This window comes from Eleutherodactylus coqui, chromosome 8 (assembly GCF_035609145.1).
Source record: "Eleutherodactylus coqui strain aEleCoq1 chromosome 8, aEleCoq1.hap1, whole genome shotgun sequence".
NCBI classification, from domain to species: domain Eukaryota; kingdom Metazoa; phylum Chordata; class Amphibia; order Anura; family Eleutherodactylidae; genus Eleutherodactylus; species Eleutherodactylus coqui.
In genome coordinates, this window is record NC_089844.1 from 23,130,850 (window position 1) to 23,156,835 (window position 25,986).

The following is a 25,986-nucleotide window of genomic DNA, read 5'->3' on the forward strand; positions in this document are numbered from 1 at the left end:
ATTACAGGTAATACACCATGGCAAGACAAAGCACAGCAACAAGACAAGGTAGTCATACAGCATCAACAAGGTCTCTCCCAGACAAAGATTTCACAGCAGACTTGGGTTTCAAGATGTGGTGTTCAAGCTCTTTTGAAGACGCACAAAGAAGCGGGCAAGGTTGAAGAGCGTAGATGCAGTGGTCGGCCAAATAGACTTAGTGCAGCAGATGAAAGACACTTCATGTTTACTTCACTTCAAAATTTGCAGATGTCCAGCAGTGCCATCAGCTCAAAATTGGCAGAAATTAGGGGGATTCACATACATTCATTTACTGTCCAGAGAAGTCTGACCAGAAGTAGTCCTCATGAAAGAATTGAAGCCCAAAAGCTGATGTAGAAACAAGGACAGGCACAAAAATATTGGTACTGGGGTGCAGAAGGGCTAGAGAGTGGTACAATAATGAATGTCTGCGGGCAGCTGTTAGGGTTCACTGCTGGGATCTGTTGTATAACATGGGTTTTCAGCACCATACCTTCACGGTGGTGTTGATTGAGCTGGCTGGGTGTGGATTGCTCCAGCCAACCAATTCCCAAGGTCTGTTGCTCGTATATACCAACTCATCTGCTAGAGGCTGCTGGCCTTTTCTCTGTTTGTTCAGTGTGAGTGGTGTCATGCTCCTGCATGTCTATACAGCTCTTGGTACGTATAGTGTGAACTGTATCTTGCTGTGGGTCCTTTATCATCTAGAATGAGGTAGGTCCCTAGGCTCCAGCACGGGGTTGTCCCTATCAGGACAATCGACCCGCATTGCAGGCAGGTTTCCCGCGGTTGACTCATTAGTGTAGGGACCCAGGAGACACAAGTACACGTGAAGTGGGCTCACAGGCTTAAGTATTTTGGCCAGAATTTGAACTAATACCTCGTATTGTATCTATTCCATCTGTTGATATATGCGGGTATGCTTGGTGAGTGCTGGTTGTGTCTGTCTGCGAGTATGAAGTCCAATTTGCAGTTCTGCTGTTCAGTCTGGTTTCGCTAGTTCGTAACATTTATGTCTGTTTCTCAGTCATGTCTGCAAATTTCTTGTCCAGTCCTGTGGTTCAGCCTGAGTTCACTTGCTGGCGAATTTCGTGTCCAGTTCACAGTTCTGCAGTTTGCGTGTCGGCAAGACTCTACAGAGTATTCTTGTCCCAGTTTGATGATACAGGAGCAGTGAAGCATGGCAGAGAGCAATACAATAATGAGTGTCTGCAGATAGCAATGAAGCATGATGGAGATTGGCACAATAATGAGTGTCTGCAGGCAGCAGTGAAGCATGGTGGAGAGCGGTACAATAATGATTGTCTGCAGGCAGCAGTGAAGCAGGGTAGAAAGCGGTACAATAATGAGTGTCTGCAGGCAGCAGTGAAGCATGGTGGAGAGCAGTACAATAATGAGTGTCTGCAGGCAGCAGTGATGCATAGTGGAGAGCAGTATAATAATATGTCTGCAGGCAGCAGTGAAGCATGGTGGAGAGCGGTACAATAATGACTGTCTGCAGGCAGCAGTGAAGCATGGTGGAGAGCAGTACAATACTGAGTGTCTGCAGACAGCAATGAAGCATGCTGGAGATTGGCACAATAATGAGTGTCTGTAGGCAGCAGTGAAGCATGGTAGAAAGCGGAACAATAATGAGTGTCTGCAGGCAGCAGTGAAGCATGGTGGAGAGCGGTACAATAATGACTGTCTGCAGGCAGCAGTGAAGCACGGTGGAGAGCGGTACAATAATGAGTGTCTGCAGGCAGCAGTAAAGTATGGTGGAGAGTGGTACAATAATAATTGTCTGCAAAAAAGTTGAGATGCTGTGTAAAATCTAAAAAAAAATATATGAAAGTCTCATCTAGCCATATTTTATTCACAACAGAACACACATCAGAGGGGGAGGGGAGACATTTTTGCCTTTCATTTAAAAAAATTAACTACTTTAGAAATCGATGGCAGCAATGCATTTCAAAAAAGTTGGGACAAGGGCAACAAAAGGGTGGAAAAGTAAGTGGTCACATGACTGTATAAAAGAGTACGTTAAAGAGGCAGAGTCTCTCAGAAGCAACGATGGTAGGAGGTCTCCAATCTGAAAAATGCAGTCTAAAAATTTCAGACAAATGTTCCTTTCATTGATCCATGCACATTAGCGTGTAGACACTGTGTGTAGATACGTGCGAGAAATAGATTGCAGCATGCTCTATTTCTCAGCGTATCATGCACCGCGAGCCCTATACTTTTGTATGGGCAGAGTATTCACATGCTGTCCATACACAATACATTGCGTATGGCTGGCGATTTCATACACAACCCCGCATGAAACAAAGCGGGGAATTAAAAAAAAAAAAAGACACACACACTGCTTGAGATACATGGGCATGTGCAATACACTCGATGCCCATACGGGGTCAATACCGGCAGCACAACGCTGGTAAAATGCTATGGGGACACCCGTTTTACCGATACGCCTGTGGACAGGAGGCCTTACAGAGTCATGCCTGTTTTTAATGCAGTGACATCTGAGGGCCCGTAGATCTCGAGCATCCAATATTGCCCATCAGCCTCATCCCTTGCACCAATGAATTTCTCCAGATTCTCTGACTCTTCTGATATTATGTTCTGTAGAAGATGGGATATTCAAAGTCTTCGCAAATTTATGTTGAGAAACATTTTCATTAAATTGAATTTTTAGATGCTGTTTTTCACAAATTGGTGAACCTCTGAACATCTTTAGGGAGGCTCTAGTACCCTGATGTACCGCCTCTAGCTTGGATATAAGATGTCATACGGTGGGCATGGAGGGTCTGGTTCCCTGTTGTACCGCCTCTAGCATGGCTACAAGATGTGATACGAGCGGGCATGGAGGACTTAGTAGCCTACTGTATCGCCTTTAGCTTGGATACAAGATGTGATACAGGTGGGCATGGAGGCTCTAGTACCCTGTTGTATCGCCTCAAGCTTGGACGAAAAATGTGATATGGGCGGGCATGGAGGCTCTAGTACCCCTGTTGTACCGCCTGTAGCTTGGATGCAAGATATGATTCGGACGACATGGAGACCCTAGTACCCTGTTGTACCACCTCTAGTTTGGATACAAGATGTGATATCGGTGGGCATGGAGGCTCTAGTACCCTGTTGTACCGCCTCTAGCTTGGATATTAGATGTCATACAGGTGGGCATGGAGGCTCTAGTACTCTGTTGTACCGCCTCTAGCTTGGATATTAGATGTCATACAGGTGGGCATGGAGGCTCTAGTACTCTGTTGTACCGCCTCTAGCTTGGATATTAGATGTCATACAGGTGGGCATGGAGGCTCTAGTACCCTGTTGTACTGCCTGTAGTGTGGATACAAGATGTGATATGACGAGCATTGAGGCTCTAGTACCCTGCTGTACCTCCTCTAGCTTGGATATAAGATGCCATACAGGGAGGCAAGGAGGCTCTAGTACCCTGTTGTACCGCCTCTTGTGTGGATACAAGATGTCATATGGGCAGGCATGGAGGCTCTAGTACACTATTGTACCGGCTCTAGCTTGGATACAAGATGTGATACAGACAGGCATGGCGACTCTAGCTTGAGTACAAGATGTCATACCGGTGGCATGGAAGCTCTAGTACACTATTGTACTGCCTCTAGCTTGGATACAAGATGTGATACTGGCAGGCATGGAGGCTCTAATACCCTGTTGTACCGCCTCTAGCTTGGATACAAGATGTGATACGGCGGGCATGGAAGCTCTAGTACCCTGTTGTACCGCCTCTAGCTTGGATACAAGATGTGATATTGGCGGGCATGGAGGCTCTAGTACCCTGCTGTACCGCCTCTAGCTTGGATACAAGATGTGATACGGTGGGCATGGAAGCTCTAGTACCCTGTTGTACCGCCTCTAGCTTGATTACAAGATGTGATATGGGTGGGCATGGAGGCTCTAGTACAATGTTGTAACGCCTCTAGCTTTGATACAAGATGATATACGGGCGGGCATAGAGACATACCGGTTCTGTATGGTATCCTGCGGCATATCGCTCCACATTTGCTGTAACAAAGCCTCTAGATCATGTAAACTCGTAGGCTGTCGCAGTTGGTATCCTAGATGGTCCCCTACATGGTCTATTGGTGATAAATCTGGTGACCGGGCAGCCACAGAAGTGTGACAATGTTGTGGGGGCTTCTGTGACCCCCTTGTGTGCGGCCGAGCATTATCCTGCTGGAAGCCCCCATGAGAGGAACACATGTGGCTGCAGGATGTCCTGAACATATCGCTGAGCTGTCATTGTCCCTCGTACCACTACTAGGGGGCCGACTGTCATATGCGATGGCCCCCCAGACCATCACCCCAGCAGGGGGCAGTGTGCCGCTTCACAGCAAAGGCAGGATTGAGGCGCTCACCCCGAGGTCTCCAGACACGAACACGGCCGTCGTCATCAGTGCCCAAACTAAACCTGGATTCATTGCTTTAGACAACTGTCGTAGAGGCGTCTAGTGGCCAACAAGCTCTACAAGCGGAAGAAGAGGTCACTACACGCATGGAGCCTCCGAGAGCCTCTTATAGGCCAAAGGGGGGAACCAGTTTTAGGGTCTCCGGTGACCGTTCGTCTGATCACCACAACTCTCATCATTTGTACATCTGCTTGCGCAAAACAACAACTTCTTTGAGGGGCGGGATTGTCTTTGACAGAGTATGTGATATACATATATACACAAAGGCCAGAAGTACGAGGATCGGGGTTGTTGGTCAGTGCATGTGGCGGCTGCTTATCCTGACCCATAGGGTAGTAAATGAACACTCAACCCCGGAGCTCCTCCACTCGGCGGTTCAGGTGGGAGAACGGCTCCGACTCCATTGCTAAATACCAGTATAATCCCTATTGTCTGCATGTTGGGTGGACTAGAGGGCTCTGACTGGTGGAGGTGCAGGGAGAGCTACTACCTGTGATCTGGCCCTTGTGTGATGGGGGTTGTAGTACCCTCCAGTATGGACTGTTATGTATCCGGCCGCACCTGTCCTGTGGGGGAGGGGAGAGCCTTGAGAATATCGCTGTCCAATTCCCATACAGGACAAAGCAGCCATTGTGCGGTCAAGGTCCTGGACCCGAGGTATCGTCTTTGTGGCTGACAATGGCGCCTCTCAGAGATCAGTGACGAGAGGGACAAGCCAAAAAGACACTTCGTGTAACTGAATCACTGCGTCTCCATTGTCTGCGCACAACATATTGTCCGGACCCGATCGGGGACAGATGGTCCCACGATTCTAAAATCTCATCCCACGGTGTAATGCTTCACAGCTTAGATACAGGAATGTGTCTCACGGAGATGATATTGCACAGCTTAGATACAGGGATACATGGCGTGGATAGAATGTTGCACAGCTTAGATACAGGAATACACGGCGTGGATACACTGTAGCATCACATGGGCTCAGTACTGCAGTGTTTCCCGCCGCACCGACGTCCTCCGGCGCTCCGGGATTCCGGCTCCTTCTAAAGATAGAAAGGAAGTGAAAATAAAAAACTCCAATTCACTCCTGACAGAAGAAAAACATCCGTCCTTCTCCAAAGGGATCCAAGGGGCTCCGTCACCCCAAAGTGTTATCACCCCTATCATCATCAGACCCGCAGTGTTATCACCCCCATCATCATCAGACCCGCAGTGTTATCACCCTCATCATCAACAGACTTGCAGTGTTATCACCCCCATCATCATCAGACCCGCAGTGTTATCACCCCCATCATCATCAGACCCGCAGTGTTATCACCCTCATCATCATCATCATCATCAGACCCGCAGTGTTATCACCCCCATCATCATCAGACCCGCAGTGTTATCACCCTCATCATCATCATCATCATCATCAGACCTGCAGTGTTATCACCCTCATCATCAACAGACTTGCAGTGTTATCACCCCCATCATCATCAGAGCTGCAGTATTATCACCCCCATCATCAGACCCGCAGTGTTATCACCCTCATCATCATCAGACCTGCAGTGTTATCACCCCCATCATCAGACCCGCAGTGTTATCACCCCCATCATCATCAGACCCGCAGTGTTATCACCCTCATCATCAACAGACTTGCAGTGTTATCACCCCCATCATCATCAGACCCGCAGTGTTATCACCCCCATCATCATCAGACCCGCAGTGTTATCACCCTCATCATCATCATCATCATCAGACCCGCAGTGTTATCACCCCCATCATCATCAGACCCGCAGTGTTATCACCCTCATCATCATCATCATCATCAGACCTGCAGTGTTATCACCCTCATCATCAACAGACTTGCAGTGTTATCACCCCCATCATCATCAGAGCTGCAGTATTATCACCCCCATCATCAGACCCGCAGTGTTATCACCCTCATCATCATCAGACCTGCAGTGTTATCACCCCCATCATCAGACCCGCAGTGTTATCACCGCCATCATCATCATCAGACCTGCAGTGTTATCACCCTCATCATCATCATCATCATACGTGTGAAAATTGCATGTTTTTTCAATTCTAAAAAAATCGAACTCGCATGAAAATCGCACTATATGCGGGTGCGATGGGATCTTTCCACTTATCTATAGGAAATAATGGGAGAATCTTCTGCTTAATCGCTGAAAAATAGGACGTGGAATCTTTCAGCATCACTTCGAGAGAAAAGGCGCACATGTAAATAGACACATCACGAATAATGGCTTCTAACTGCACGTGAGGTGGTGCATGTCGTAACGCACAAAACTTGCATGATAAAGTCACACCTGTAAATACACCTGTAGGCTAACGTCACACGGGCAAGCGCGCTATGGGATAAATCCTGCCCTCATATCGCACTGCCCACCATATGAACAGCCTCACATCACTTTTGGGATGTAGAGATCGCAGAGTTCTTGCCATTGTTTTCAATGGGAGACATCGCACCACATGCACCTAGCAAGTGCTGCGGTGCTGCCGCTGGCCCCATTATAAACAATGGGCGCTGCGCTGCGAGATCACGCAGCCGGATAGAACATGTTGTTTCCTGCATCGCATAGCGGTGCCGTGCAGGTAAACATCGCTCATTTGTCTGACTGCATTCAAAAGAACGGGGTTCATATTTGTGCGAGATTTGTGCGTCTCGCAATACAAATCTCGCGCTATTTTCTCTCCGGTGTGAAGGCAGCCTTAGACTACATGCGCACAGCCTCTTACAGGTGCGCAGCCTCTTACAGGCGCACAGCCTCTTACATGCGCACAGCCTCTTACATGCGCACAGCCTCTTACATGCGCACAGCCTCTTACATGCGCGCAGCCTCTTACAGGCGCGCAGCCTCTTACAGGCGCGCAGCCTCTTACAGGTGCGCAGCCTCTTACATGCGCGCAGCCTCTTACAGGCGCGCAGCCTCTTTTTCCCTCCAATTTTCGTACCGATAAAGCGGTCTAAAAATTGCGCAGAAACAGCACGCAGGCATTTTTCACTCAGAGTGAGGACAACAACACACGGATGTATGCACAACTACGCAAAGTTCAGCAACTTTCACTTCTTCATCATTCCTAAGATCTCTGCTTGCTGTCATTTCTGTGGTCTGTGATGATATGATGTCTTCAACAATCTTCATATCCCACCGTCCCCCTCAGGTGCTACCAGTCTGCAGGTTTACAGGTTGTTCGTGTTCCCACTATGCAGCCAGGAGGGGGCGCTGTAACGTGGGGGTCTGACAGATGAGTGTGACTTGGAGCTGATATCAGGCTGAGTGCAGAGACAGGAGATTTGCTCTGGTATTTCCTGGTAACACCCAGTATGTGCGGAATCCAGTGTATTAATAGAGGGTGACAGAAGAGCGGGGGATTAACCCCTTCAGTGTCCACCCCCCAGATCCTACCCACTGCACATTTATAGAAACGATCTCCTTATTGTAGTGACCCCGTCCCAATGTGCCCCTTACCGTAATCACCATGGAATGATCAACCATTAGACCATAAAAATGCATCACTCCCATCATCACCAAGAGCTCACAATCTAATCTCCCTATAACACACAATGACCCCAGGAGCTCACAATATAATCACTCCCAGCATCGCTGACTCCAGGAGCTCACAATCTAATCTCCCTATAGCATACAATGTATCACTGCCATCATTCCTGACCCTAGGAGCTCACAATCTGATCTCCCTATAACACACAATGTATCACTCCCATCATTCCTGACCTAAGGAGCTCACAATCTAATCTCCCTATAACACACAATGTATCACTCCCATCATTCCTGACCCCAGGAGCTCACAATCTAATCACTCCCAGCATCGCTGACTCCAGGAGCTCACAATCTAATCTCCCTATTTTACACAATGTATCTATTACCCCTGACCCCAGGAGCTCACAATCTATCACACAATGTATAACTCCCATCCTCCCTGACCCCAGGAGCTCACAATCTAATCACTCCCATCATCCCTGACCCAAAGAGCTCACAATCTAATCTCCCTATCACACAATGTATCACTCCCATCATCCCTGACCCCAGAAGCTCACAATCTAATCACTCCCATCATCCCTGACACAAAGAGCTCACAATCTAATCTCCCTATCACACAATGTATCACTCCCGTCCTCCCTGACCCCAGGAGCTCACAATCTAATCTCCCTATCTCACACAATGTATCACTCCCATCACCCCTGACCCCAGGAGCTCACAATCTAATCACTCCCACCATCCCTGACCCAAAGAGCTCACAATCCAATCTCCCTATCACACAATGTATCACTCCCATCCTCCCTGACCCCAGAAGCTCACAATCTAATCTCCCTATCTCACACAATGTATCACTCCCATCACTCCTGACCCCAGGAGCTCACAATCCAATCACTCCCATCATCCCTGACCCAAAGAGCTCACAATCTAATCTCCCTATCTCACACAATGTATCACTTCCATCATCCCTGACCCTAGGAGTTTACATTCTAATCTCACACTAGGGCCAATTAACCAGTTCATTGCTCAGAGCCTGGAAAACCCCACAAAATCAGTCATGGACAAGTGAAAAGTCAGGATGCCCGTAAATATCTTCCCGAAGAGCAGCAACACCCCAAAAATTAAAGGGATTTTCTGAGTTATTGATTTTATATAGTTTTGGGCTCCTCGTTCCCAAAACTGCATAAAATGAATATACTCATTGTGGCTTTGGCGGTTTGGCGCTGCGGCATCTGACAGGTGACGTCACACAGCCAAAAGGCCTCTTGTAGTCCCATGGGTCCAGGAAGGTTTATGGGACGTCACTGCTGATGTCTCTGCTGCCCTCCTATTGGCTGCAGCAGTCACATGGGTAGACAACCCCCATGATTGCTGCAGCCCGAAGTAAATAGAGAGCATGCCTGCTGGGGGGGGGGACAGTGCGCCGCGGGAGGCGAGTATTTTTTTTTTTTTTTTTTTTTTTTTTAACGCAGTGTGTCCATCCACCAGTATCAGAGGGTCTTGGAAAACCCCTTTAAGGCGACTTTGGTTTGCTGTTCAGGCACATAACTGCCCGCGCTTTCCTGGTTTGGGGGCCGCCGCTCTGCTTCATATCAGACAGTTGCGCTAATGATGCACGCTACCCGCCCCTGCTATGAATATGAAAGCCGCCAACTTGAATGCAGCACAAAATCTAATTGGGTTCCTGACGTTTGACCGCAGGCGAGCGTTAGGCGGCATTCATCTCTGTGTATGAAGTAGGATTTTTGCTGCACATTGTGTAGGATTTGGCGCGCTCAGGCGTTGTGTGATCATCACAGTTTAGGATGTTTATCGGAGCCGTCTAGACTATGGCAGCCTGTGATAAGGCGGTTCCTGGCGCTGGGAGGGGTGGGACCTTCACTAGGAAGGAAACGTCAGGTCGCTGTGATTGCGCCGCTCCAGATCCCGACCGCTCGGCTTTTGTTAAGTGAAATTCCTCTGGACGCCAAATCTGCTCCACCCAAAATCATGACATCCGCAGGCAAAGCTTCCAAATGTCTAGAAAAGGCAGGGCCCCCCCGCACTGTATATGGGGGTCATCATCTAACCCAAAAGAGGTCACAAATGCAACTTAACTCCGTTGTGTAAAATTCAGAAGTGTCAACCGAGGCCGAGTGGTGAGGGCTGTGGGACGCCGGGTCACAGCGCTTAATTTTCCAGACAGATGGTTAAGTCTTCCAATCACTCTCCCCTACTGCTGTGTCAGTCTTCACCGTATTTCTGGTATTCTGTTCATGAACTCACTGTAGGCCCCTCCCAGTGCGTGGATTTGTGGGAGGAGCTGAATCGTTAATATCTTGTTATTTTCTTTTTTCAGCTGCTGGAAGCACCCAGAAATCAGCAACGCAGCGTCACCTTAATAAGAGGACGCCACACATGGACACGACGGACATCTCGACCATCCGCGGAAGAGACAGGACCCTTTTATCCATCAGCAATGGCAGCAACGTGGCCGACATTACTGAAATTCCCAACACGTATCCGACGAACAGCACCAGAGGCTCTGAGAATATCACCGAGGACTCGCCGACCACAGCGGTCAGGAACACATCCTCTGAGGTGGCAGTGCCCGCTACGTACCCTCTGCAGACCCCATCATATGTGGTGACTACATACCCATCTCCCACATCTCACCACATGCCCAATTCCACATCACCATTCAGAAGTGTCCCTGTTACCACGACCAACACGAGGGGCAGCTCCAAGGCCACAGAGGTTACCCCCAATAACTCCTCCATCGATCTGTGGTCCTCCTCGCCCTCCGACTTCTCCCCAATTAGGTCCTCATCTTCTGGGTTGACATCGGCTACTGCTGCCACCACGAGCACGGCGACTTCTTCTTCACCTCTTGGAGAAGTCACATCACCGTCCCAGCAGCCGCCATCGCATGTCTCCTCATCACCTTCCATCCCCTCCACATTCATCGCTGCTGCTCACTCCTCTGTCTCGCCATTTCTGACAGAAACATCATCAAACACTGAGACCACCAGGACTCCTAACCCCCTGACCGCCATGTCCTCCACCCTCGGGGCACTTGCATCATCCACATCTCTGCCACCATTTCTTAACATGGATTCAACTCCAGGAACAGAGACGAACAAGACCCTTGTGTCCTCCATATCCCCGACTGACCAGACCTCCACCGCCAAAATTACATCAACGTCCTTCAGTTCCGAGACCCCCGGGGTGGTCACTGAGCAGAGATCACGGGATGAAGTGATACCAACAACACAAGAACTAACCACAACACTAATGCCGATGGAAGCAGAAACCACCATGATGTCCACAGAGGGGACGCCGGGGGTCACGGTTGGAACGCGGCTCATTGGAACTTTTAACCAGACCAGAGATGACACTCCTTCCACCACATCCACCATGCCGACTCCATCACCGCGAGACACTGTGAGGTTGACGGAGCAGGGACATTCAATACTGACCTCTGAAGGGACCACCCAAACAGACCCCAACACCATGGCACCAAGACTGGAGAATACAGTCAGCACAAAGGGCAAAAAGACCCTCCCTTATCCTCTGCCTCAGAGGACTACACCCACTGTGAAGTATGCGGCCACCACTGTACTCACTCCTCTGAGGACGACTTCCACCGCGGCAGGTGAGACGCGCGCTGCGTTATCTGCAGCTTCCACAGATCCTCGTGCCGCTGCTCTAACCCACTTCTTACATTCCCAGCTAGTCCCTGCTCCTCCAGTCCTTGCCACAACGGGGGTCTTTGTGTGGACAGTCGGGACTTGAAAAGCTACACGTGCGATTGTCCAGCGGCTTGGAGTGGCGATCTCTGCAGCACAGGTGAGATCTGGGGTGCAGGTTAGGAGAGCAATGACCCTTCATCACCCCTGTCCAGGATTGAAGATAGCGCCTCACCTGCCTGCAGGTATTGTCTGATATTACAGCTCAATATATTCACTTTAATGGAGCTGAGCTGCAATACCTGACACAACCATGGACCGTAGAGGTGCTGTTTCTAATGCTGAACACTGATCATGATCCTGGTGAGCAGGGAACCATTGTACATTATATTGTAGCGCCACCTCCAGGGGCAAAGTGGCCATGTGTTTACCAACGATCTAGTCGAGACCAACGCCAGGCTCTCCAAGCTGACACCAGAGAACAATTACATGCTTTGTCTCGCATCGGTCTCAGTTGCATGTTGTAGCGACCAGTACTCATGGAGGTGGTCGCGGTCCTTCTTCTGCTCACCTTGTCTTCTCCATCCTCAGATGTGGATGAATGTCTCTCCAGTCCCTGCCCAGCGCCGAGCACCTGCCTCAACACCCGGGGCTCCTTCAGCTGCCAATGCCCCATCGGGTTCCTCCTGCAGAAGGCCGCCGGCTGCGTTCTTGGTGAGTAGTCCTATTTTGATTCATATTCATAGACCAAAATGGCCCATTAAAGTCTAATAGCGTCTGTATACAATGTGTTTTTTTGCGCACCCTGTTTTCTGCAGGTTGTGACAAAACTGGCATCATTTGGGCCTTCATGTGTTTTTTTGCGCACGTGAAAATCACAGTGAACATGGAAGCAACACAGACGTAAAAAAAAGCGCATCCGCACCAAAAGCACACACAAAAGGCAGTTCTAGGCGAACGGGATTTTCTCCCCTTATGCGGCCGTGTTATTCACAGCCGCTTAACGGGCCAAACGAAACCGCTGATTTCAATGGATTTCATTGCGTTTTCACTTGCTCTTTCTCGCCATGTTATATTTCTGGGCGTTCCCTCAGAATGCATCGCACATTGTTTTCAATGAGGCCAGCAAAAGCATTGCACAGCGAGCGAAGTGCGATGCGAGGTTTCCCATTGAAAACAATGGGAAACACTTGCCGATCCTGCGCGGCTTTCAGTATCGATACTTCCTGTAGTGATGCAAAGCGTATTTTGACATCCGCACGGAAATCGGAAGTAAGCCCTTAATGGGATGACGTAAACAGGCAGCGAACATGCATGATACATGGATATTCACAGCGTATTCATGCAGGAAGGAAAGAGAAATTAATGGGACCTTCTGGCTTTTATTTTATGTTCACATGAAAAACTAAATGAATATGTGCGCAAAAGATCAAAAGTCCAAATACGCAGCGAGGGCTTAATAAGATGAGCATGATTGTGCCCTGTTATGCAGCCGGGACGAAACAAAACCATTGATTTCAATGGTTCCATCTTCACTAGCGGTATTCTCGCCCATTAACCCTTTCCAATCCACTGTCTGACGTCTAAAGACATTCTGATTGAAGGCTGTGCAGCTCCGATGTCGGAAGATGTCCGGCAGGGTATTCTTACTGTATTTTACTGGCCGCTCTGTTGTCGGGGGCCTCTCCAGCATGTCCCATACTGCAGTACTGGCTCTAGCCAGCAAATGGCGCCATTGTAAAATGGCAGAAAGAGAAAGCCCCCTAGGAAACCCTGAATCCAAAATTGGATTGCAAAGGGTTACTACTAAATGCGAGAAAGATGGGGCGGGACATCTCTTCCAGCATTTTTTTTAAAAAACTTGCGCGAAGTTTGAAAAGTCCGAGATGAAGAAAACAAAACCCGTTCATGTGTAACTGCGCTCCCTTCCCAGCAGGTATAGTTACGCGTACGCCCGTGTGAAGAAGCCCTGAAAATGCAGCGTATTTCACAAACCAGAACTGCCTCCATCTGTGTGAATGAGGCCTTATCTGTACTGACACATTGCAACAATCCCATCAGCTGTACAAACTGGACTGAGTCAGGGCTGGTTTTCAGCTTCTGGGTGCAAACATGAATATTTCCATTCACTGACAGCAAGATGAGATTTAGATGAGCAGTCGAGACATAAGCGATCAGAATGTTGATTGTTATACGACTATTACTGCGCCGGCCCTTTAACGTTCTGTCACTTTGTAAATCCTGTGCTTTGTGCATTCTGGTTATGCTACAGTCACATCTAGAGCTGCAGTTTCACTTCATTGGTCTGAAAAAAAAAATACTTTGCTGTGATGAATTGCGGAAGATGTAGTGTTTACACTTAGGTTTCCCACCATGCAATGCTCCATAGCTCAGGTTGGCTGTTAGGTATGTAAATGCAGCTCTGGGAGTGACTGGAGTACAAAGTTTAAGACTAGTAGATGGATAGGTAGATGAGTATGCAAAGTTCCCATCAGTTATCTATAAGTAGACAAGTTGTGCGTCCCTTATATATCACCCCCTGCCCTTCATTTGTGAACTATTGCGTAGTAAACATCCGCGTCTTTCAGTGAGGACGTTTCTCGGACACATTGAGATTCCCTGGAGTTTCCTGGACGGCAGCGACATGAAAGACCGCAGATTACATCAGATCAAGGAGGACATTGTGCGCATAGTGAGTATGAGGATGGCCATCTTGGATGGGTGTGGTTACATAAATTAGACAATTTGTGAGGGAAGAGTTTATAGCGGGAAGAATCGCAGGAATTCTAGCAAAAACGTGGCGACGAATGAAAACGGACAATAGAGGGTTAATCTATTGGGGGAGCTGACTGTAATCTCCTTCTTGCAGATGAATTCCTCGTTCTCCACTATTCCTGGTTATTACCAGTCCATTGTCAGCAGTGACAGGTAGGAGGCTCATAGACCGCCCACTGGGCACCAAGCATGATGATGTCATAGTCTTACACTCCGCCACAAGGGAGGTTCTGTGGTGGAGACACCATTATATATTACATTTTTTGTCTTCTCTTCCACCAGTAGTGATAACCTCATCGTTCAGAATCATTTCTCTCTGGAGTCCAACGTAACAATGTTCGACCTGTCACGCAGTCTGCAGAACTACGCTAAAGTCTGTGAAACATCACCAGAGCGCCCCACATCCTGCCAGCTGGTAGTGCATCTTCAGCACCGTATTCGGGGTAATGTTATATGTGTGTCTGATGTAAGAGATATTATACGTGTGTATCATATAGGTGATGGTATACAGGGTGGGCCACAAAAAAAGTAGCTCAGCACTACACTTAGCTAACTTACATAAATTCAAGGCCCAGAAGATTAGAGAAGGGCAAATGTTGTTCGTATCTTCAAAACAGGGAAGAAGGTGGATCCAGGAAAGTACAGGCCTGTGAGCCTGACTTCTATACCGGGAAAGGTCTCTAAACAAATTATAAAACAGCATGTATGCAAGTACTTGGATGAGAATGGAGTAATTAACCAGAGCCTGAACGGGTTTCTAAAAAACAAGTCATGTCAGGCTATCTAATTTCCTTCTGTGACAGAATCACTGACTGAGTTGATCAGGGAAACACAGTGGATATAGTATATATTGACCTTAGTAAAGCATTTGACAAAGTATCTCATACCATACTTATTGAAAAAATGACCAAATCTGGGATTGACAAGGCAACTGTTGGGTGGATTCACAACTGGCTGAGTGATCGTACTCAAAGAGTGGTCATAAATGGCTGCCCATCCAAGTGGAAGAATGTATCAAGTGGGGTACCACAAGGCTCTGTCCTGGGCCCAGTGTTGGTTAATATTTTTATAAATGATCTGGAGGAGGGAATTGATGGGAAACTGATCAAATTTGCAGATGATACTAAGCTATGAGGGATAGCTAACACTAGGGAAGAGAGAGAGGATTCAAAAAGATCAAGACATACTTGCACAGTGGGCGGCGACTAACAGAATGGTATTTAACAAAAAATATCACTAGAGGGCAAAATCACCAGACAGCAGCTCATATACCTTGGACATATCATGCAAGCCGGTTCTCTTGAAACAGCATTGACACGCGGCACAGTTACTTGGTCACAAAGAAGCGGTCGCCAAAGAACACGTTGGCTGGACGCAATCAAGGAGGTTACAAACATGCACATAGAAGAACTGAAAGAAGCAGTCAAAGGGAGGAGACACAGATTAGATATTAGATAGTGGGGGGATCAATGAGTGGAACAGGTTACCACGGGAGGTGGTGAGTTCTCCTTCAGTGGAAGTGTTCAAACAAAGGCTGGACAGACATCTGTAAGGGATGATTTAGTGATCCTGCATTGAGCGGGAATCCGATGACCCTGGAGGTCCCTTTCACCTCTACCATTCTATGATTCTTATAAAAGCTGTCTATAAAAACATCTGTCCTTCTTGCTCCTAGCAACCAATCACAGCACAGCTTTCATTCCTTATACTGCTATGATAAAATGATAGCTGCGCTCTGATTGGTTGCTAGGGGCAACAAGCAGAGATGTTCTTTTAAACAGCTTTCTTTAAAGTGTTGCGGGCTCCTTTTCAGTGGCCCCCTATATATGGTGCGCGCCGCCTGTACTCGGTGTAGATATTGTACTGTATATACCATATATAACTGGTTCTCACCTCCTCTCTGTATCTGCAGTCCTCAGTCTGTGTCACATCAGGAACCCTGGGTGTGACAATGCGACGGCTGTCTGCGCTGATCCGGCCGGTGTGGCGCTTTGTCAGTGTAAGCCGGGATACTACAAATACAGCAAGACAGACCACTCATGTCGAGGTGAGACCCTAAATATGTGCCCCCCGGAACTGTCCCTAGAATTGAGGACACGCCCGGATGTCTGTTTCTTGGGTTGAGCGTGTGTAGATTATGTACACTAGGCCTCATTTGTCAAAACTGCCTATCAGAGAAGCTGTCCTTGTTGCCGCTAGCAACCAATCACAGCGCAGCTCTCATTTTACCACAGCTGTTTCAGAAATGAAAGCTGCACTGTGATTGGTTGATATGGGCAACAAGGACTGGGGTTTTTTAAGACAGTTTTGATGGCATTCCCACCTGCAGCAGCATCTCCTCACCTGGAGACAGTCGGCAATACCATTACAGAGTGAAGGAGCTGTTCACCTGGCTATTATTATTACTCCTTCTGCACTCTTTTGTTTACAGCACTTTTAGGATATTGTTGACTGTCTCCAGGTAATGTACAGCGCTGCTGACTGTCTCTAGGTGATGTACAGCACTGCTGACTGTCTCTAGGTGATGTACAGCGCTGCTGACTGTCTCCAGGTGATGTATAGCACTGCTGACTGTCTCTAGGTGATGTACAACACTGCTGACTGTCTCCAGGTGATGTACAACACTGCTGACTGTCTCAAGGTGATGTACAGCACTGCTGACTGTCTCTAGGTGATGTACAACACTGCTGACTGTCTCCAGGTGATGTACAACACTGCTGACTGTCTCCAGGTGATGCACAGCACTGCTGACTGTCTCCAGGTGATGCACAGCACTGCTGACTGTCTCCAGGTGATGCACAGCACTGCTGACTGTCTCCAGGTGATGTACAGTGCTGCTGACTGTCTCCAGGTGATGCACAGCACTGCTGACTGTCTCCATGTGATGCACAGCACTGCTGACTGTCTCCAGGTGATGTACAGCACTGCTGACTGTCTCCAGGTGATGTACAGCACTGCTGACTGTCTCCAGGTGATGTACAACACTGCTGACTGTCTCCAGGTGATGTACAGCGCTGCTGACTGTCTCCAGGTGATGCACAGCGCTGCTGACTGTCTCCAGGTGATGTACAGCGCTGCTGACTGTCTCCAGGTGATGTACATTGGAACTAATGAGGCACTTAGAAAGTGAGGATCTGCTTGGAGATTCTGCATGGATTCAATGCTGAATCTCTGTCAAATCCACTGCAAAAAATCATAACTATATGTCCGAGGGGTCGGTACGGAGCGGCTCAGGGGATGAGCAGATGTCAGTAATGTTAAGCAGGTGACAACGGTCATCAGTGGCCACAATGAGAGCTGACTGACTAACCACTTAGATGCCACGATCAATGCCAATTGCAGGCTGGTGATAGGTTGCCATGGCAGCCTGGGGTCTAGTAAAGACTTCCAGCTTCATGAACAACAATAAAGAAAATTCTAAAAATATATTAAAAAAAATAAAGTTCAAAACCTTCTCTTTTCCCATAAAAAGCCATAATTGGTATTGCAGCGTCCGTAAAAAGTCCGAACCATTGAAATTTTACACTATTTTCCCCACACAATGGATGCCGTAAAAAAAATACTATGCCAAAAATTGTGTGCTTTGGTCCCCCCTCTCCCCCCCCCCAATAAAATCAAACAAAAAGTTGTATGCACTCCAAAATGGTACTAATAAAAACTACAGCTTAAAAAGGTCATGAGGTCAGAATATGGCGACCAAGGGCAACTTTTTTTTTTTTTTTTTAAATGCTCATTATTTAAATGTAGTAAAACATTGAAAAATATAAATTTGGTATCACCGTAATCACACTGACCGGCAGAATAAAGCTAGAATGTCATTTTACTGCACCTGGAAAACAGTAAATATCCCCCTCCCCCCTTCCATTAAAAAAAATTGAAAAAAGTGGCACACATTTTTTTACCCCAATTAAAAACTTTTAAAAAGTTCTTTAGTACATTATAAGGTACATTAAATGGTGCTATTAAAAAATACGACTTATCCCGCAGATAACAATCCCTCTTACAGCTTGATGACAAAATATAAAAACTTTGGTGCCTGAAAGGCGGGGCCGAAAAATGAAAAACAGCTGCAGCACAAAGGGGTTAAATCATGTATATGGAAAACTGTCATCTGTCCCATAACTAAAGAAATAAAAAAATGGACAGCCCCCTTTAATTTACATGTTTATTTGCATAAGGGGTGTGGCTTTGCTGTTTCTGTGAGGGGCCCAGGTTTATAGGGTGTGAAGACTGATATTAGGGGTTCATCTAAGTAATTGGTGTTTCCCTTTTCTTTCCTCAGCCTGTGATGATGGTTACAGACTTGAAAGTGGAGCCTGTGTGAGGTGAGGAGGGGCCGCGCCTCGTGAGGCCTGAGGCTTCAGGATTATGTTATCTCCATCTTATTAGAGCGTTAAAAGTGAAATGAAGCTTAAGAGTTGTCCCTTCAAAACAAGTTATGTCTTCCCCACAGGGACCCCCACAGATTCTTAAAACTGAAAGCTCTGAGTAGAAGTGATCGCTTCAAAAGGGACACGGGTACTGCAGCAGCCAATCACATAAATAAAGGCCTTTTTACACACAAAGATAATCTTTCAAACCCTTTTTATGATTTGGCGATCTTTTTCATAAAGTGTTAATGGTCATTAACACTTTACCATCTTAATTTGCATGTAAAAGGGCCTCCAGGAGCTGTTTGCAGAGCCCAGCGTGTGAATAATCACGTACAGCTGCGTTGTTCTGGTCGCTGCTGCTGGCAGGTTACAATGTTATCTGCTGTCTCTCCATGGAGATAACAGCCTGCAGTCTACTGAGAGATAAATGTGCTTGCTTTATCTTCTATAGCTGAACGATGGATTTTAAGTTCAAACGAAAAGTGCACAATGCTCGTTCTTACACGCAACGATTATCGCTCATTTTCGGTTGTTTGAGCTAATTTTGAGCAATAATCATTGCGTGTAAATGGGTCTTTAGAGCTGTAATCTGATTGGTTCCCCTGTTTTCCCTGCATCTAAGTCATACCTCTGTCTCTAAACTCCTCCACCGCCGTTCTGTGTTGTAAGCTCTATTATTCTTTCTTTTCTAGATGTCCCTTTGGTCTCGGAGGATTTAACTGCTCTAACCGTAAGTCTGCCGCCGTTAGTGTGTGTAAGGGTATCGGGGTGCAATACAGTGTTCTATATGGAGAATTATAAGTTGGGGGGGTTACAGTGGGATGCTATATACTGATATTGTGTAGTTTTATGTGATGGGGTGTTGTATAGGAGCTATAGATAATGGGGTGTTATACATTGATATTGCATAGTTCTATATAATGGTGTTTTGTATACAGATATTTTTGTATAGTTCTCTATATTGGCTTATTGTATAGAAGCTCTATGTAATGGGGTGTTATATACTGAGACTGTGTAGTTCTATATAATGGGGTGTTGTATACTGATATTGTGTAGTTTTATATGATGGGGTGTTGTATACAGATATTATTGTATAGTTCTCTATATTAGCTTATTGTATAGGAGTTCTATGTAGTGGGGTGTTGTATACTGATATTATTGTGTAATGGGGTGTTGTATAGGAGCTCTATATAACGTGTGGTGTACATGGATACATATCTGCAGTGATATCACAGAGGGTGTCGTTACTTTCGCTCCGCACCGCCTCCGTTGCTCTGTGTCTCACGTGTAGGGAGTGTCAGCCTGGATAGGGGGACAGTGAGAGGTCAGCGTGGAGTCGGGGTCCCTGGAGGGAGGGTGGGATCCACAGCTGACAGGAAAAGAATATTTACTATGAGAGAAGAGGAGGTGTGGAATCCATGGGAGCCGTGACCTCACCCTCTGATCAGCCAGGACTAGGTCATACATCATACGTGTGATTGCTTGCATGTTCCTTGCATTACAAGGCCATTGCCAGGGTGTAACGTGGAGACGCTGGGCTAAGAGGTCCATCCAAAATATATTCTTTACTTCCTACTGCAAGAGCGCCACATAGTGGACACTCTGTGTAATGATGCTGATACACACAGTGCAGATGATACAATGTATCCAGCATAGAGTGCACTCAGTATAACAATGTATCCATCACATTCCACAGTATATACTATACTACGAGGCCTCTAGTGGATGTATATAGAGGATGGGGAGCAGTTCTGTACACATATACTACATATCATTCTGTACTCTGTGCACATAGATGCTCTCTATATAAATATACACCATGAGCCTCATTTATCAAAACTGTCTAATACAAAAACTGTCCTTGTTTCCTAGAGCAACCAATCAGAAAGCTGGTATAATGAAAGCTGTGTTGTGGTTGGTTGCTATGGGAAACAAAAACAGTTTTTATATTAGACAGTTCTGATGAGGCCATATATAATATTCACACACAAGTGGGTTACTATTTAGCTCGACTATAAAGGCCCTTTTATCCTTTAGATTCTTGTTGGATCGCGGGAGTCTGAACGTTACTCATTCAGTGTAAATGCCGGCACGATCTGGGTGACGAACTATAATTCGTTTGTCATTCGGATCGTTCAGGAATAAAAATCAAACGACAAGGCCTGTTTACCGTGAAGGAGGCGGGTGGTCCGGAACGATCTCCGGCCCGCTCTGCCTCCATTCACTGAGCGATCATGGCTGGGACAGCTGTCAGACACAGATGCGCTCCATGTAAAAGGGCTCTAATGTGACGTGATATCACGGCATGCTGTGCTATCAGGAAGGTTAAGGTCCATTTACACATGGCGAGCTGTTGGGCAAACGATGTATGACACTCGTCCCAGTGAAGCTCGCTTCTGTGCTATTACATACCGTACAAGCAAGTATCACTGGCATCTGTCACGGCGCTGCCAGCATGGAGACAGAGTGGCCAGGATCTGCTCATTCCCTGCCCGCCTCCATTCACAGTAAGCAGACAGTCATTCAGGAGTGACCGACTGCTGTTTACGCTGAACGGCACATTCAGTTTTCTGCTTGCATTTACACGGGACGATCGTCGCTCGTATTCCCGCAAGAGCGCTAGAATTTGAACAATTCTGAACAATAATCGCCCTGTGTAAAGGCTCATTTACATGCAACGATTATTACTCAAAATTCGTTTAACCCCTTGAGTGGCACGCCCGGAAATTTTCCGGGACGAGCTCCACTGCTCATAGCAACATAGCCCAGAAGATTTCCGGGCTATGTATCACTATGGGAGCTGCAGAGCACAATGCCACAAGCTGTGGCAGTGTGCTCTGCCTGCACAGTCCCACAGAGAACAAAGTAAGGGCTTTAAAAAAACAGCAGAAGATATTGCCGATATGCCGGCAATCTCCTGCTTTGTTTACAGGTTGCCATAGAGACCATCGGCTTGTCAGAAGCAAGCCGATGGTCTCTGTGGCAGGGAGAGCTTAATGCTTGGCTGTGAGAGGACAGCTAGGTACCTGCTCTTACAGCAGAGATCAGATCTCTGCTGTGTTAACCCTTTACATGCTGCAGTCTATGTGACTGCAGCATGTAAAGGGCTGTCACTGCAGCATGTAAAGGGCTGTCACCATCGGACCCCCGGAATGTGATCAGGGGGTCCTGATGGGTCCCTGTGGAAGTCCGCTAAAGGGACAAAAATAAATAAATAAATAAAAATTTAATTAAAAAAAAAAGTAAAAAAATAATAAAAAAAATAATAAAAACACTTGTCTCCCTTTACTTTGTAAAAAATCAAAAATACAATCACACATGTGGTATCCATGCATCGTAATGACCCAGAGAAGGAAGTTAATACGTTATTTAACCTCTTAATGACATGGCCCCTTTTTTTCTTTTTTCCCCATTTCTTTTTTTCCTCCCCCCTGTTTAAAAAAATCACAACTTGTCCCGCAAAAAACAAGCCCTTATATGGCCATGTCAATGGAAAAATGAAAAAGTTATGGCTCTTGAGACGCAACTGCAAAATTAGTTGAAATTCAATGATTAGACCATTTTAAAAAACCTGCCCTGGTGGGCACGACGGGGTGGTAGGAAACCCGCCACTCAAGGGGTTAAATGAGCGAAAGTGAGCGATAATCATTACGTGTAAACACGGAGCCATTATGCACTTTTCGTTCACTTGTCGTTGGTCGCTGAGTTTCAGCCTGCATAAAATAGTCGCTAGTTCATTTGCTTGTCGTTAGGTTTAAGCAGCAGTCGCTTAGTCGTTCAAACAACTTAAGGGGAGGGGTTTCCCCCGCTAAACTAAATGACTCATTAAAAAGCCAATCCACATACTGCTGCAGTAGATAATGTTTTTTTCTTTGTCCCAATTTAAAACCGCCCACCTAGAGATTCTTCGCATAAACACGCACGCCCATCTGAGCAAACAATCCTCCACTTATCATATCTTATCTATGTCCACTTTACATATAAGCACTACCAAAACCGAGCAAACAGGACTTCAAACGAATATCTTTACATGTAAACACTCATCATTTGAAAGCAAAAAGTTGTTGAGTCGTTCGTTAGTTCGTTCCAACAATCATTGCATGTAAATGGGCCTCTAGGCCTCTTTCACATGGTTGACAGTGATATCACCACACGAAAATCGCAGCAATATCGCATTTGTGCTCTATGCGATATCGCTGCGTTTTTGTGTCACTACAAAGTCACACGATTTTGTAGCGCTCTTTTGCCAGGATTTTCGAGTGGACTTGAAATATAAGCCCTACCCTAAAAATAAACCCTATCTGCATTTGGGAAAAAAAACACAATACATCACCTAACAGGCACTGTCTGCTACATCGCACGTCTCCTTCTGAAACTCCAGCATACTTGTCTAAAGTTTTCAGCCAGTGCTTCCTGGTTTGGCGGTTCAAAATCCCTGCCTCCAGGAATCATTAGAACTGATTGGCTGAGTCGCTCCAATTACTGCAGTGCTCGATGAACCAATCACAGCCATTCAATGCGATGGCTGTGATTGGTTCATTGAGCACTGCAGTGATTAGGTGAGCTGCGGCGCTTGAGAACCAATCAAAACCGCCAAACCAGGAAACACTGGCTGAAAATAACATACAATTGCGCCGGAGTTTCAGAAGGAGACGTGTGGAGGAGCGGACAGTGTCTGCTAGGTGATGTATTGTGTTTTTTTTATGCAGCTAGGGTTTATTTTAGGGCTCAAACAGCAGGACTTCCTGCTGTAAAAGTTGGCAGCAGAAAGGAAGTTTCTATAGGGAAACATGGGCTACAAAACATTGCGAATCGCAGCTGTATAGAGCAACGTAGCAGCCTTTAAACCATCGCTAATGTGAAGGAACCCATTGAAAAGCATTGGCTTCACATACATGCGATTTGTAGCGCACGATTTTGTCGCCCGTGTTAAACCGGCCTTAAAGGGCCTTTACTTTACACTGGGCTTTGTTCTGTAGTGTATCACAATCAAGGTATACTTTGCCCCCTTTGTATCTTGGCTGTGATTTCTGATTCCTCGTCTTTTTTGTTTCTGTGCAGCGTACCAGCTAATCACCGTTATCATAGCAGCTGGCGGCGGCGGTCTCCTCCTCATCCTGGTCATCGCCCTGGCAGTGACTTGTTGCAGGTCTGTACTCCAAGCTGATCCACAGAATATTGTGCCACAAATCATTTAGCCTGCAGACTATTGCACCATAACACTTTATACCTTAGGGCCATTCCACAGTCCCATATGGTCATCCGTGAAGCGCAAATATTTTTACTCCAAAAAAGGAATGAAAATGTAGCGTTTAACAGACCCGTAAGCTATAATGGGTTAAACGGTGAATATGTTTGACTATGTTTCGCAAGGTATACGTTTCTGTGCATTTTTTTTTGTGGGATTGAAAAGTGTAGCCTACTACGCTTCTCGGGCTCAGAAAAATAAAAGTATGGAAACGTATACTTTTTTAAACATTTCAATCAATGCAAAATATATGGAAACGTATGGCGGTACATTTCCATAAGCTTAATGTATTATTTTTTTTTTTTTAAATGCCTTAACCCCTTAGTGACGGAGCTTTTTTCCATTTTTGTTTTTTCCTACTCCCTTTTAAAAAATCGTAGCTCCTTAATTTATCCACCGACGTCGCTGTATGAGGGCTTGTTTTTTGCAGGACGAGTTGTACTTTTCAATGGCACTATTTATTGTACCATATAATTTACTGAAAAACTTTAAAAAAATTCTTAGCGGAGAGAAATGGAAAAAAAACCGACATTCCACCATCTTTCGGTGCGTCCTGTTTCTACGGCGCACAAACTGCAACAAAAACGACCTGATATTTTTATTCTATGGGTCAGTACGATTACTACGATACCAAACTTGTATAGTATTTTTTTGCTGTAGTACTTGTATTTTTTTTAAAGATATTTAATTTTTTAAAATTATTTTCTGCGGTCATTTTGTGCGCGCAATAACTTTTTTATTTTTCTGTCAACGTAGTTGTGCAAGGGCTCAATTTTTGCGGGATGTCCTGTAGTTTCCAATAGTATCAATTTGGAATACATAGAACTTTTTGATCGCTTTTTATTACATTTTTTCTGGAAGACAGGGTAACTAAAAAAGTGTATTTCTGGCATTCTTAATTTTTTTTTTCGGACGATTTACAATTTAAAAAACTTTATTGATCTTTTTTCTTACTTTACTTTGAAGTCCCCCTGGGGGAACTTTAACATGCGATGCTTTGATCGCTCCTGCAGTATGACGTAATGCTATGGCATTACGTCATACTGCTTTTTTACAGGCAGTCTATCAAGCCACCCTGTATGGATGGCTTGATAGTCAGTCTGCTAAGGCAGCCCTGGGGCCATTCATTAGGCCCCCGGCTGCCATGACACCTGCATGGCTCCCCCGATCTCACCACGGGGGGGCCGTGCGGAACCCCCAAACAGCGTTCGGGGGATTTAAATGCCGCTGTCAGAATTGACAGCGGCATTTAAAGGGTTAATAACCGCGATTGTGAACGTGAACCACGCATATGATTTAAAAACGTAAACCTATCCTTAAAAATGTATGCACTTTTCCACGGTTTTTCACCTACATTTCTCACATGTGAAATGTGTGTAAAAGTGCCAGTGTGGATGGCCTTTAGCGAGTACTTCCCCAGTAACCGCACCCCTCGGTCACACAGCGCTGGTGGGGAGCTCATATGTAATACTCATTCTATATTCCTCCATTCTTCAGAAAGAACAAACACGACATAAGCAAACTCATTTTCAAGAGCGGAGATTTTCAGATGTCTCCTTACGCTGAATATCCGAAAACGCAGCGATCATCAGAATGGGGGCGAGAGACGATTGAGATGCAAGAGAATGGCAGTACCAAGAACCTGCTGCAGATGACGGACATCTACTATTCTGTACGTTCAATATGGTTGGGGGCACTCTGGAGGGACGTCTGTACAAATCTGAACACGTTCTTGAGCAAAAACCTGTAAAATAATAATCCCGTAAATCAACCCCATGTCCCCTGTGGTGTGTCCCCCACATTACCCATATAATGTTCCTGTATAGTGATGAGCAAGCATACTCGCTAAGGGCAATTGCTCGAGCGAGCATTGCCCTTAGCGAGTACCTGCCTGCTCGAGACAAAAAGTTCAGGTGTCGGCGGCGGGCGGGGAGAGCGGGGAGGAACGGAGGGAAGATCTCTCTCTCCCTCTCC

General features: G+C 46.4%; 1 protein-coding gene across 2 annotated transcripts in view; it reads left to right on the plus strand.

Moving 5' to 3' along the window:
• The window catches only part of HEG1 (heart development protein with EGF like domains 1), a 36,647-nt gene that overhangs the window by 6,713 nt on the left and 3,948 nt on the right, over positions 1-25,986 (plus strand). Inside the window, exons 2-12 of one of the 2 annotated variants that reach the window (XM_066575298.1) lie at positions 10,287-11,582; positions 11,660-11,776; positions 12,208-12,330; positions 14,205-14,308; positions 14,486-14,544; positions 14,674-14,834; positions 16,304-16,438; positions 18,674-18,716; positions 19,457-19,494; positions 23,826-23,913; positions 25,510-25,684. In XM_066575298.1, the coding sequence (XP_066431395.1) occupies positions 10,287-11,582; positions 11,660-11,776; positions 12,208-12,330; positions 14,205-14,308; positions 14,486-14,544; positions 14,674-14,834; positions 16,304-16,438; positions 18,674-18,716; positions 19,457-19,494; positions 23,826-23,913; positions 25,510-25,684 (2,339 nt within the window). The remainder of the gene's footprint in view (positions 1-10,286; positions 11,583-11,659; positions 11,777-12,207; positions 12,331-14,204; positions 14,309-14,485; positions 14,545-14,673; positions 14,835-16,303; positions 16,439-18,673; positions 18,717-19,456; positions 19,495-23,825; positions 23,914-25,509; positions 25,685-25,986) is intronic. The other variant, XM_066575299.1, reaches the window with a different exon arrangement.